General features: G+C 39.8%; 1 protein-coding gene across 13 annotated transcripts in view; it reads left to right on the top strand.

The window, feature by feature from the left end:
• DST (dystonin) overlaps window positions 1–14,374 on the top strand; it is a 434,986-nt gene that overhangs the window by 283,656 nt on the left and 136,956 nt on the right. For 7 of the 13 annotated variants that reach the window (XM_058661874.1, XM_058661883.1, XM_058661897.1 and 4 more), the window contains 6 exons: window positions 2,670–2,798; window positions 5,541–5,629; window positions 6,473–6,608; window positions 7,716–13,199; window positions 13,330–13,479; window positions 13,593–13,808. In XM_058661874.1, the coding sequence (XP_058517857.1) occupies window positions 2,670–2,798; window positions 5,541–5,629; window positions 6,473–6,608; window positions 7,716–13,199; window positions 13,330–13,479; window positions 13,593–13,808 (6,204 nt within the window). The remainder of the gene's footprint in view (window positions 1–2,669; window positions 2,799–5,540; window positions 5,630–6,472; window positions 6,609–7,715; window positions 13,200–13,329; window positions 13,480–13,592; window positions 13,809–14,374) is intronic. The other 6 variants (XM_058661921.1, XM_058661928.1, XM_058661933.1 and 3 more) reach the window with 1 other exon arrangement.

Here is a 14,374-nt window from a genome sequence, read left to right on the forward strand (position 1 = left end):
CTGTGAGTGCCAGGCAGTTGGTTGAAGCTAAGCTTTTGGACATGAGAACAATTGAACAGCTGAGACTTGGACTTAAGACGGTTGATGAAGTTCAGAAAAGTCTTAGCAAGTTTTTGACCAAAGCCACCTCGATTGCAGGACTTTATCTCGAAGCCACAAAAGAGAAGATTTCATTTGCTTCAGCAGCCAAGAAAATCCTCATAGATAAAATGATGGCTTTAGCATTTTTAGAAGCTCAGGCTGCCACAGGTTTCATAATTGATCCCATTTCGGGTCAGACGTATTCTGTTGAAGATGCCATTCTTCAAGGAGTTGTTGACCCTGAGTTCAGAGTTAGACTGCTTGAGGCAGAGAAAGCAGCCCTGGGGTATTCTTCTTCTTCTAAGATCTTGTCAGTATTTCAAGCCATGGAAAACAGGATGCTTGACAGGCAAAGAGGTAAACATATCCTGGAGGCCCAGATTGCCAGTGGAGGTGTCATTGACCCTGTGAGAGGTATTCGTGTTCCTCCCGAAATTGCTCTGCAGCAGGGGTTGTTAAATAATGCCATCTTACAGTTTTTACATGAGCCCTCCAGCAACACAAGAGTTTTTCCTAATCCCAACAACAAACAAGCTCTGTATTACTCAGAGTTACTGCGAATGTGCGTGTTTGATGTCGATTGCCAGTGCTTTTTGTTTCCTTTTGGGGAGAGGGACATTTCTAATCTGAATGTAGAGAAAGCACACAAAATCTCTGTAGTAGACATTAGAACGGGGGCTGAACTGACAGCCTATGAGGCTTTCCAGAGAAACCTCATTGAGAAAAATGTTTATCTTGAACTTGCAGGGCAGCAGTATCAGTGGAAGGAAGCCACATTTTATGAATCCTACGGGCATCCTTCTCGTATGTTGATGGACACTAAAACTGGATTACAGTTCAATATTAATGAGGCTGTAGAGCAGGGAACCATTGACAAAGACTTGGTCAAAAAGTATCAGGAAGGGCTCTTGACACTTACAGAACTTGCTGATTCTTTGCTGAGCCGGTTAGTTCCCAAAAAGGATTTACACAGTCCTGTTGCAGGATACTGGGTCACCTCCAGTGGGGAAAGGATCTCTTTACTGAAGGCCTCCCGTCGAAACTTGGTTGATCGGATTACTGCTCTCAGATGCCTTGAGGCCCAAGTCAGTACAGGGGGCATCATTGATCCTCTGACGGGCAGAAAGTACCGGGTGGCTGAAGCTTTGCACCGAGGACTAGTTGACGAGGGTTTTGCCCAGCAGCTGCGACAGTGTGAGTTAGTAATGACGGGAATTGGCCATCCAGTCACTAACAAAATGATGTCCGTGGTGGATGCTGTGAATGCAAATATCATAAGCAAGGAAATGGGCATGCGATGTCTGGAATTCCAGTACTTGACAGGGGGCTTGATCGAGCCCCAGGGCCATTCCCGACTGTCCATAGAAGAGGCTCTCCAAGTAGGTATTATAGATGTCCTCATTGCTACACAACTGAAAGACCGAAAGTCCTATGTCAGAAATATAATATGTCCCCGGACAAAAAGAAAATTGACATACAAAGAAGCCTTAGAGAAGGCTGATTTTGATTTCCACACAGGACTGAAACTGCTAGAAGTGTCTGAACCATTGGTGACAGGAATTTCTAGCCTCTACTACTCATCCTGATAAGACGTACTGAGACACTGCCTCTCTCATGGCATCTGTTCAGAGCAGATTGTAGTGACTAAATAAGCAGGCTAGGAATTGTGTCCCCGCCTCAAAGCACTGTTATTTCCTAAGGGCAGGAAATGGCTGAATGCTCAGAAGAGATAATAATATTTAGATTAAAAAAAAAACAAGATTTATTGCCCCCAGAGCTGCTCCACTAAGATTTTGGACTAGCTCTTTTTGAAGTGCGGCCCACATTTCCAACAACTAGATGGCATCTTTTCTTCAGAGCACCCCATTCACAGCAGAGGTTTGACGTGGTGTCAGTGTCCAATTTGTGGAAAGATGAGTCAGGCTCCCTGACAGAGCACTTCACCGAACGCTGCGGAATCCAAGAGAAAGATCCCGCTGTACTCCACATCTCTGAGGCTGCAGTGTTTTAGTTGCTTCAAAGCAGAAAATAACTTTTGAGTGTTTAAGTCATTTTTGCATATTAAAATATTTGTCACAGTTATTCATTTCTAGTTAAGACTTTGGACTCAAAAGCCACCATTATGGGTATGTTACATGTTAGAAGAGAAGAAAGTATTTTTCTTTATTCTGTATGTTTTTCATACTGGGGTGTGTGTGTGTGTATGTGTATGTGTGTGTAGACCATTGTCAAGTATCTTTCTGCCAAGACTATTAGGATTTTAATGCTAATGCAAAGGCAGCCATTCAAAGATCTTGCTGTGCCTCATGGATAAAGTTGAGTTTTTTAATTTGTCATATTGATGGAACAGCTGGGAGGTTAGACCATAAAAGAATGTTTGTCACATTTTTCTTTGCTATTATGAGCATTTTGTATGAACATCTGCTATATGACATGGTAAACATGGTTAAGTGAATGAATAAACTATCTCAGTAACCTCTGTGTGATGAAGAAGCTTCTGCATTCTTGTTTTCCCTGGAGAGATTGGTTTCAGTCACTTACTGGACTATATCCCCCCCTCCCTTTTTTAAACCACTCACACGTATCAGAAGTCACTGGAAGAGGAAAAGAAAGAACATGTTGAAAAAGCCAAAGAGTTGCAGAAATGGGTATCAAATATCAGCAAGACATTGAGAGATGGAGAGAAGGCTGGAAAATCTCCTTTCTCTAAGCAAAAGGTATTCACATAGGTCTTGGTTCAGTAGTCATAACGTATATAAGTTACAAAGTTGATTCAATCAGTGTAGTATAGTGTTTCATTCTTTACCTTAATTGTCTCCATTTTTATAGGTAATTACAATGAAGAGCATAGAGATTAAATCTTACCCTAGGAGCATCCATTAGGTTGTTGCAGGAGGTACCTCTGATTCAAATTTATGAAGAATATGCATTGGCTTAACTGTTAGTAAACCAATACATTGTACTGAGTTTCCTAACAGATTGGATGTGCTGTCTGATTATTACAATAAGGTCTGTTGAGAAGCCAAGTCATCTTTTTATCCATGGTAAATTCACACACTCCATATCACAAACATAGGTAGCCTCATTCTTACATATATAAGTGTAAAAGGTTTCAGAACAATAGAAATGCAAACTCAGATACTACATTTATAATATTGATTATATTGTGCTATTCTGAATCTTTTCTAGTTCATAAGCAAGTATTTACAATCATAGAAATTCTGTAATTTTTTTCTTAGCAACTGGATTATTTGGGCCTATGAACACTCTTCCTCCTAGCCACATATTACTAGTTGGATAGCTATAGCTTGTGACATGTTGATACTTTGTGGTGTCACATGGATTGCAATGAATAGAAACTTTTTTTGCTGTTGAAAGATTTATTTTTATTTGAAAGGTACATTTATGGAAAGAGGAGACAGAGACATCTTCCATCCTCTGGTTCATTCCCCAAATGGCCACAAGAGCTGGAGTTGAACCTATCCAAAGCCAGGTGCCAGGAGCTTCCTCCAGGCCTCCACATGGGTGCAGAGGCCCCAAGGACTTAGGCCATCTTTTATTGCTCTTTCTGGGCCATAAGCAGGAGGCTAAATTGGAAATGAAGCAGCCAAGACATAAACCAGTGCCCATATGGGATGCTAACCTTGCAGGCAGAGGATTAGCTTACTAAGTCACTGTGACAGCCCCACAGATAGAAACTTTTAAGTTATTGGTAATTAAGGTAGAAATCCATTGCCACCAATGAGATTGCTACTGTATTTTTAAAAAGTAAAGTTTCACCAAGACAAGCTTTTTATCCTCAAGGATATCCTCCTGTCCCTGTCTGATATTTGGAAGTTTTAAGGCTGTCACCTAATGTCATATTTAGCTACCCTTCTTAGGTCAGCTTCAGTACTCCTTAGTCATCACTTGAAATAAGGAAAGATGTCCATGTCTTAACTAATTTTGTCATTTGGGTGAGTCAAATATGCCTTATCAATAATTCCCCTTTGGAGAAGGTTACAGAAGTTTACATACCTTCAATGTGCAGTTCAAATAAAGCTGTATTATCTGATAGTATTGCATGTTATATATCAGAGTGGAAGAAAAAACAAGTTGATAAGTTCTTACATTTGGTGTTTTAAAGAATAAGTACTTTAGGGCCTGACATGATAGACCAGTGGCTGAAGTCCTCGCCTTGCATGCACTGGGATCCTATATGGTCCCTGGTTTGTATCCCGGCTGTTCCACTGCCTGTGCACTTGTGTAGGAGACCCAGAAGAAACTCCTGGCTCCTGGCTTTTGATGAGTTCAGCTCTGGCATTGTGGCCACTGGGGGAGTGAACTAGTGGATGGAAGATCTTTCTCTCTATAAATCTGTTCCAATTTTAAAAAAATTTTAAATTATGTTCCAATGAAAAAATAAGTCTTTAAAAACAAAGATTTATTTAAAATAATTCTAAGTAATTTAATAGAAATATTTAACTTAAAATATCTTGTCTTCTTCCCTGTTCCCCTTATGGGAAAACTACTAAAATGGGAACATAAACTTTAGCAGAAATCTTAGGAGAGCACGTTTCCTTTCAGAAACCTAGATACTAAATGTTAGGCATTTTCACAGTGATTGAAAACATTACTATGTCATATTTTTCATAGTACACATAAAGCATATAGATACTGTTTGATGCACATCACAGCCTTGTTTATAGATCTTTAGGAACACTGGCTGGTCTCAAAGGAAACTTAAAGGCAGCTTGATTTTATTAAATGTGTCCTCCAAAAATTGGTGAGGCCTTATGAAATCTGTAACCATGAAAACAGATAATTAAATCTTGTTTAAGTGAATCCTGTTCATTTCAGTTGAATCTATGTTCAAGTGAAACATACTGGAGGATGTTCATTTAAAATAATTTATTTCTGAGTAAATATTTAGAAGGCTGTGATGCTCCGAGGAGTTAGGATTGTTACGGCCTCTTCTTGTTCCCCAGCCAGATGAATTAGGGAGGATCTTAGCATTTCAGTCATTTGCAGACCTAAGATGAACACTTTTGCCATAGTTTTTCAAAAGGAATATACATATAGACATTCGGGAGACTATACACCCTTAGAAATAGTGTTCCACATTCTTGAATGTTTTTAAGTGCTGTGACTTGCTGGAAAAATGCCGAACCTTTGCTTACCTACGTGCCAGGGCCACCTTTATTCACGGTTGTGCTAGGGCAGTCGCAAGGATCATGCAGTATATTGTCATCTCATGAAAATGAGTGCAGTGAGAGAGAGGGTCTCTTTTTATCCTGAATTTTAAATTAAACACTCTTCTTACCCAGTTATATAGTCTGCTAACAAATGGCAAGTTATTGACATGAGTCACCAGAAAGTACAACTATCAATTTTGGGTATTGATTAAAGCTTGATTTTCTTTTTTTTAAAGAAAACTCCTTTTATGTTGAGAGTTTGAATATACCTTTTTTGCTTTGCAGATTTCCAATGAGGAAATGTCAATCAAGAAGGAACAATTATCCGAAGCACTTCAAACCTTACAGATTTTTTTGGCTAAGCATGGAGACAAGTATGCCAGTTTTCATGAACTTTATTATTCCAAATAAGAAAAGCAGGAAGTACTACATTATAATTGGAGTTTTAGAAATGAAATTTAAGCCAGTCACATATTTCTTAACGCATGTAGGGTCATACAGATTACAAAAGTGGCAATTTAATGGTCACCTTTACTCTAACTATGTCTTTGAAATGTACTTGTCCTCATAGTTTGCTGATATTCAGGCTTCGAGAGATAAAGGATCCCATTGCTAGTGAATGGCAGAGTTCAGACTTCAGGATGTCTCAGTTGTTAAGTAGTACTCCTTGAGACCATTAGACCAAACAAAGAATATCTTCTTTGTTTTGGCCCTACTTTTTTTGGGGGGGGGCAAGAGATAGCTTCATTTCAAAGAATGCCTCAAGCAGGGAAAGAATTCACCTTTCTATTAGTCCCTTTGCTATGGTCCTCTTTACTATTGTTCCCCCACGGAATTGTTATGGTACCTAAAAGAACTGAGCTAACTTGTTGAACAAATTTCTTCTTGAGAAATGATACCCTTTTTCCATATTCGGATTGGTGTTGGTACTGTTTCCTGTATCAACACTAATTTTCTCCTGGAAATGTGTATGTTAGATAGATGCCAATGTATTAGTTTCTTCTCTTTCCTTCAGTACCATAGTCAGGCAACAAAAAGACTTAGCTGGTCTTGTAGGTCCAGCCTTTATTCCCACATAAAGCCAAGTCAGCACCTGAGCAATACATATGTGAGGCTGTATTTTTTATGATCATTTGACAAGGATCAAATGAACCAAATGTTTCATCTTTACAGTTGAAAATCTGCATTTTATGTTTCAAATTTTCTGGTTATTTTAGATTGACAGATGAAGAAAGAAATGAGTTGGAAAAGCAAATGAAAAGTCTTCAAGAGGGTTATAATTTGTTATTCAGTGAGTCTCTGAAACAACTACAGGAATCCCAAACGTCAGAAGATCTAAAAGTAGAAGAGAAGGTAGTGTTACTAAGTCAAAAATACGGCTGTCTCAAAAAGCCTGGTTTTATTGCATGGCTTTGGGAATACATGTCAATACTAAAGAAATGCCTTTGAGTTTTGTACGTGGTTAAAACATGGATAGAGTTTAACAAAACATCTGGAGACTTTAGTGTTGTGATTTAAATACAGTCTTACACATGCTTATCATCAGTTTCTGTGACATCATAATCTCTGCCTTGCATGGTCCAAGAAAAAAAAAATCATCATTTTCCTAACTCTGTTCCTTAAAAGCCATTCTTTTTCTGCTATGCCAGATATTTTTGGTAGAATGTGGTGTTATGAAATTTCTGTGGGTCATCTTTACATTGATATTACCATGTTACCATGCTACAGAATTGGTTTGGTTTGCAGAGATAATCTGTGAGACTTAATTTGAATGTCACAGGCCTTATATTTCTGTGAGGATGCCCTTGCATCTTATGAAAATATGACAGAAATAATTTAGAATTTGCTGCATTTGAACTTTTAAACTTGACAGTCATATCAATATGCCCAACACAATATTCAATACTCAAAAAGCTGTCATTAGGTTTAATTTCTTTACTTTTTGGAATACTGTCAACATAATTGGTCGCATTTTGAGGGTAGGTAATAATTTTCTGATTCCTTACATTTGAACTGTCTTTGAAGTAGTCTGTATGCTGTAAACATCAATAGCATGGGGTTTGATACTGTCTGCACATCACTAGACTAATCTCAGATGCAGAAAGCATGATTTGCCTTTTAGGTATGTGTTCTATTTCCTCACTGTCATCATCTGTCGTGTGCTCACTAACCCTGTTAATGTACACAATATGAAGTTTTCAATTCACAGACGCATGTTGTTTTCAAAGCTTTAATCACATCCTGTGCTGTTGAATAGATCACTGACATAGATCACTTGTGCATTTGAGCTGCCTAACATTCACAGCATTGCTGCACCTTGGTAAGTAGAGAATTTTTATGTTAAAGTGTATTACTTATCACCAAAAGTTTAAAAAGAAACCATTCACAAAACCTAGGTTGCATGAAACTTACCTGTGCTTTATATCAGACTGACCGAAGATTTTTGCATTTTCCTTTCAGCTGGCTAAAGTGATTGCAGGCACCATTGATCAGACAACTGGAGAAGTCCTTTCAGTCTTTCAGGCAGTTGTAAGAGGCCTCATTGACTATGACACAGGAATCAGGTTACTTGAGACACAGCTAATGATTACTGGTCTCATTTCACCAAAACTAAGAAAGTGCTTTGACCTAAATGATGCTGAAAGTCATGGCCTTATTGATGAACAAATTCTCTGCCAGCTCACAGAACTAAATAAAGCCAAGAACATTATTTCTGCCGTGTCATCTACCACCATTCCAGCCCTGGATGCCCTGGCTCAAGGCATGATATCAGAATCCATGGCCATCAGAGTTCTTGAAATACTGCTTTCCACAGGATCTCTGGTTATCCCAGCAACAGGAGAACATTTGACCCTGCAGAAGGCTTTCCAGCAGAACTTGATTTCCTCAGCACTATTTTCTAAAGTCCTAGAAAGGCAAAATATGAGCAAGGATCTCATTGACCCCTGCACCTCCGAGAAAGTGTCTTTAATAGATATGGTTCACAGAAGCATTTTACAGGAAAGTACTGGGATGTGGCTTCTCCCTGTCAGGCCACAGGAAGGGGGCAGAATAACATTAAAATGTGGAAGAAGCATAAGCATTTTAAGAGCAGCTCATGAAGGCCTCATTGACCGTGAAACCATGTTTAGGTTGTTAAGTGCCCAGCTTCTCTCTGGAGGTCTGATCAATTGCAACTCTGGCCAAAGAATGACTGTGGAAGAAGCTGTGACAGAAGGGGTGATTGACAGGGACACTGCCAACAGTATTCTCACTTACCAGGTTCAAACAGGTGGAATCATACACTCAAACCCTGCGAAGCGTTTAACTGTAGATGAAGCAGTCCAGTGTGACTTAATAACGTCTAGCAGTGCTCTTTTGGTGCTGGAGGCTCAGAAAGCCTATGTTGGACTGATTTGGCCCCACTCTGGTGAAATATTCCCCACGTCTTCTTCCTTGCAGCAAGAGTTGATCACAAATGAACTGGCCTACAAAATCCTGAATGGCAGGCAAAAAATTGCCGCTCTTTATATTCCAGAAAGTTCTCAAGTTGTTGGTTTGGATATTGCAACACAGCTAGGGATTATAGATAACAATACAGCATCAGTTTTAAAAAATGTAATACTGCCTGATAAAATGCCAGATTTAGGAGACTTAGAAGCTTGCAGAAATGCCAAAAGGTGGCTCTCCTTTTGTAAATTTCAACCTTCTACAATTCATGATTACAGGCAGGAAGAGGATGTTTTTGATGGAGAAGAACCAGTGACAACTCAGAGTGCAGAACAAACTAAGAAGTTATTCCTGTCCTACTTGATGATAAATAGTTACATGAATGCAGACACGGGGCAGAGGCTCTTGCTGTATGATGGAGATCTGGATGAAGCTGTTGATATGCTCCTGGAGGGTTGCAGTGCCAAATCTGATCAGGACACATCTGTGAAAGAATGTCTTGATGTCTTCAACTTCCCTGGTGTATTTGTTAACTGTGCTCCAGACACAGAAAAGGGTGCATATACAGCCTTACCAGGTAGTTGTAATAGAGATCATGATAGAGAACCCGAACTTCACAAAGAGACACATGAAGATAGAAAATGTGCCGTGGATGGGGAGTCTCATGAAATGGGAAATAATGTTATCAGTAGGAAACTCCATCAGTCAGAAAACCTGGAAACTATGGTGTCAGTGGGTAATAAAGTTCACAGTTTATCCAGTGTGCGTGTTCCCAGCCCCAGATTACATTTAGCACAGACTGAATTTGCAGAAGCTAGGCCACTTAGACAAGACTCTGAAAACATACTTAAAAACTGTGACAATCAAAATCAAGTTGAAACAAGTGAACGTGCTGATGAGTGCAGTCATGCTGCCAGCAATGAAAGCTTTGCCAGTGACTTGACCATGCATTCTGTTGTGAAATCAGAGGCTCACACATTCTGTGATCAAACTGAAACTGACAGTGTGGGTAAAATGAATGTTGATTCTTCTATTTTTAATTATTCCCCCCGGCTAAGTGCCCTGTTAAGCCATGATAAACTGAGGTACAGTCATGAGGCATTTAATGCTGTACTCATCCCAGATCATAGTGTTAATCAGTCTAAAGCCTCTCCATTGTCATTAAGTGACAAAAACATGCCATCAGGTGAAACAACAGAGGAAAACTTTCAAGACCAATTTTTGGGAATTGTAGCTATTAACGTTAGTTTACAAGAAGAATCCTCTAGACAAAATTTTTTAGGTATTGGTTGCAGTCCTCAACTACAGCATCCCAATGATATGTACACATCAGATGCTTCTGGTGAGGAGAAGATGGATGTTGCATCTCCACAGAAACTTGAACAAGAGCAAAGTGAGTCCAAACTCGAAGTGACTCCACGAGAAGTGGTGCTAATGAAGTCACCTATGATCCCAGAGGGTGCAGCTGATGGAGCCATTGCATCTGCTATTTGTGGTGCGCTGTCGCTTGAAGAACCCAGCAGTGTGGCTGACTATGAAACGTCACTGCTGGATGATCAGCAGAGTGACACAGAAACAGACACTGAAAGTGATGATGACTTTTTTGATACCCCCTTGTTTGAAGATGATGACCATGATTCTCTGCTTCTTGAAGGCGATGATCATGATTGTCTGCGACCTGAGGACTTTGACAGTCTGCAAGAAGAAACTGACGGGATGCCTCCTCCTGGTGATGGTTTCTGTGATGTTTCAAAAGAAAGTGAAGATTCTGTGGTTTCTCAGGGGGGACCAGACGGTAGCATTAGTGTGAGTGACAAAGAACAGTATCCTCAGGACTATCTTATAGGCATCAAGAAAGAGGAACCTGATTCTGATAAGAAAATAAACTTAAATTGGGTTGGCTCAGAAGTGGAGCTTGGACAGTTGCTGGAAGCTGTACCAAAAAGAAAATGCACAGATGACCATGAAGGTGATGAGTTTGCCCCTTCATATGATTATGAAGCTGTACAAAGGAAAGAGCCCTTTAATGCATTTTTGAATTTTGGTGGCACTGGAGATTGGAGAGGAGGAAAAGAGGAGGCTGTAACTGTAGAAGAATTTCAATATACTGACCATTTAGATTCTGCACAAAGTGAAGAAACTTGTTTGGATTATGCATTTGACAGCAATCAGGATGATGATGAAGATGATGATGAATATGATAATTATGATGATTACTATGATGGTGATGATTATGGTGGGGATGATTATGGTGGGGATGAAGAAGGGGAAGAAGTAGGAGATATGAATGGAAAGCTTATATGCATAGATAGAGTTACAGATTTGAAAATCCAGCTTTGTTCCACCACTGTAAATGAAAAGGGAACGAGTGATGACAACCAATGTAATAATGAAATGATTTTCCTCAGGAAAATAAACAGTGATAGTTCTCTAGAAAATCAGCAGAGTGTCAGTGCTTCACAGCTACAGTCAACTAGGAAGAGCAGCTTAGTTGATGAAAGGGGCAGTCTTCCAGGATATACAACTGAGGATGTTGAAAAACAAGAAGAAAATCTGGAAACTCATAATGTTAAGGATGTTTTGCTTCCCAACATTAAAGACACAGAATCAGAAAAAACCTTTGATCTAATGGATGTGTTACCTAATAATGGTCTCAGTTCATCTTCTGACTTAAATAGTGATGTAATGGAAACAAAAGACAAGTTAATTCAAAGACCAGAATCTGTATACTTTTTGAACAGTAAGGATCAGTATTTTGAGAATGTCATTCCTGAAGTCCACTCATTGCGTGAGAACATCATTTACTCTGAACCTGATTCGGTGGAAAAGCCTGTTGAGGCTAGCCATTCATCAACCACAGCCTCTGAAACAGACAAAGTTCTCCAAAGAAATGCAGAAGGTGTTAAAAGGGAAGACAGTAAAAACAATATAATACTAGAAAATGAAACATCCGTTCAGCCAGTGTGCTCACATGAAGGAGATGTGTTTACAGAAGATCTAATAAAAGAAGAAAAGAAACAGCCAAGACTTTTGCCTGGTGAAAATGCAATGGGATGTCTCAATCTAGTCAACAGCCAGGCTGTGTTTCCACAGATTACAGACAACGAAGAACTTCACCAGAAAGAAAGCCTTAAGAAAGCTGCTGTGATTCGCAAAGATGAACCAGCACATTTACAAGACTCAGCTAGTAGGAATCCTGTTCAGTTTGAGAATCTTGAAGAAATATTTGACGTATCAGTTTCCAAAGCGATCCCTAATGACATTGCTTCAAATGCGACATTGTCTGGAAGGAATACAAGTGTTGAGCATTATTCACCCACTGATGGACCTGACAAAGATTTTGATCTGTTTTTCTTCTTAAAACAGTGTGCTAAAAACATACAACTGAATGATGTGGTCAAGCCAAGCGATGATATCTCGAGTCATGTTTTACCAGCTGTCCCTCCCTTGAAAGGATACTTAGAATTAGAAGGTAATAATGTAAAAGAGAAGTTGAGTTGTGCTCAAGAATGCTCTGCTCTAAAAGAGATGGTTCTATCTAATGATGTTTCCACTAAAGAAGGAGGAATGGGAATTCCTCATTTCATACCAACCAATAATGAAACCATGCTTGCAACCTTCTCTGTTAACAATGTGCAGTCAGAGCTCCCTATGGACAGAATAGAAAATGATACCTTCAGTAATGCTTTAAATGCTGACCAGTTGTTTTTAGAAATCAACAGCAAAAAAGAAAGAATTGAGCCAGAGCTACCAGAAAAACAAGCTTTGTCACTAAGAACCCAAGAAAGCGAGTTTCATATTCCTGAATTATCACAGGCATTTGTCGAGGATAGAAATGAAACCTTTCAAAGCAGATTGAAAGAAGTTGCTGTGATACCTCAGCAGGTTGAAGAACCTTCAGCCTGTGCAGACAGAGTGGTCAGTGAAGCAGGTGATGGGTTCAGTGACTTGAAACTCAGTGATAGTACTGGAGTTGCCTCCACAAATAACTCACTAGGACTAAAAACAGAGAATAAAGATGATCCTTTCCCTGTTGCCAGTCTTAAGCCTGAGCTGCTCCTTGAGTTACTGAAGCAAAACCAACATAGCCAAGAACTTGCAGGAGCCTTTGATCTGGTGAGAGAATTAACGCAGGTGGAATATGACCTAGAGAAAAGAGGCATTGCATCTAAGATACTTCCATTGCAGCTTGAAAACATTTTCTACAAGTTGCTTACTGAAGGATATTCAGAGAAAGCTGAGCAGGTCAGAGCCCTGATTCATAAAGCATGTGCTGCTTCAGAGGTGCTGGAAGACAAGCCATGCCTTCTTGGTGATCTTAAAGGCAATGAAGGAGAGGACTGTTCACTTCATTTACAGACTGTAAAAATGACTGGACTAGAAAACACTGCTTTGTGTGCATCAGAGTTGCCAAGAGATGAGAAACTTGAGGAGCTGCACAGTGGTTTCCCAAACCATTCGGAATGTATTTCAGGGTCACAACAAATGACTTCCAGTGATGATTCAGCGGAACAAGTAAGTTGGCTTCCATGTTCTACACAGAAGCACATCTGCATGAAACATTTGGGAGCGATGCCATACATTTTGTTATCTTTACAGATTTGCGTAGATGCTGTTGCATTAAAATGTCTAAATTTTTCTTTAGTTTTCCAAGGAGTTACAGCAGTGTGCACAGCACATTGAAAAAATGCATGAGTATATGGCCTTGCTTCAAGATATGAACCCCCCTTTAGACTACCAGGAGTCTTTGGAAAACAATCTAGAGGCTCTCAAGAATCAGCTCAAAAAGTTAGAGGTAAGAATTGTCTGCTCTCATAGATGAAATCAACTGGTTTTGAACAAAGAAAGCACTTACCTTTTATGTATTTTACTAAATGCTAAATTGATATGGGACATGTTTCTTCACAGACATTTGAACTGGGATTGGCTCCAATTGCCATTATTTTAAGAAAAGACATGAAGTTGGCAGAAGAGTTCTTAAAGTCACTTCCCAGTGGCTTTCCTGAAAGACATCGTGAGGAGTTGAGTACAAGTTACCAGTGTTTGCGCACTGCCTTCTCCTCCCTTGGCAACCTGTCTTCAGAAAGAACACAAGAGATCATGCTTGCTATCAACTCTGAAATGGTGGGCACAAAGATGACAAATTTTGAATTTTTTAAAAAAGAGAAGTTTAGTTTTATTGGAAAGTCAAATTTATAGAGAGGAGAGTTAGAAAAATCTTCCATCCACTGATTTACTCCCCAAGTGGCTGCAACGGCTGAAGCTGATCTGAAGCCAGAGCCAGGAGTTTCTTCTGGGTGTGCCATGTGGGTGCAGCGTGCCAACACCTTGGGCTATCCTTGATTCCCAAACCACAAGCAGGGAGCTGGAATAGAAATGGGGAAGCGAGTAAATGAACTGGTGCCCATATTGGATCTCAGCATGCAAGGCGAGGACTTTAACCACTAGGCTACCATGCCAGGCCCAAAAGAAACCTGTTCTTTTAAAGTTAGTAAGACAGAGACAGAGACCTTAATGTGCTGTCACTCCCCAGGTGCCAGCAACAGCCAGGGGTGGGTCAGGCAAAATCAGGAACCAGGAACTCAATCTAGATCTACCATATGGATGGTTGAATCTTAACCTCTTAAGCCAGCACCTTTGGAGGCAGCATATTAAAAGATTTGAAAGTGGAATTAAGCTGCAAACCCAGA

The sequence above is a fragment of the Ochotona princeps genome, chromosome 1, assembly GCF_030435755.1.
Source record: "Ochotona princeps isolate mOchPri1 chromosome 1, mOchPri1.hap1, whole genome shotgun sequence".
Classification (NCBI taxonomy): domain Eukaryota; kingdom Metazoa; phylum Chordata; class Mammalia; order Lagomorpha; family Ochotonidae; genus Ochotona; species Ochotona princeps.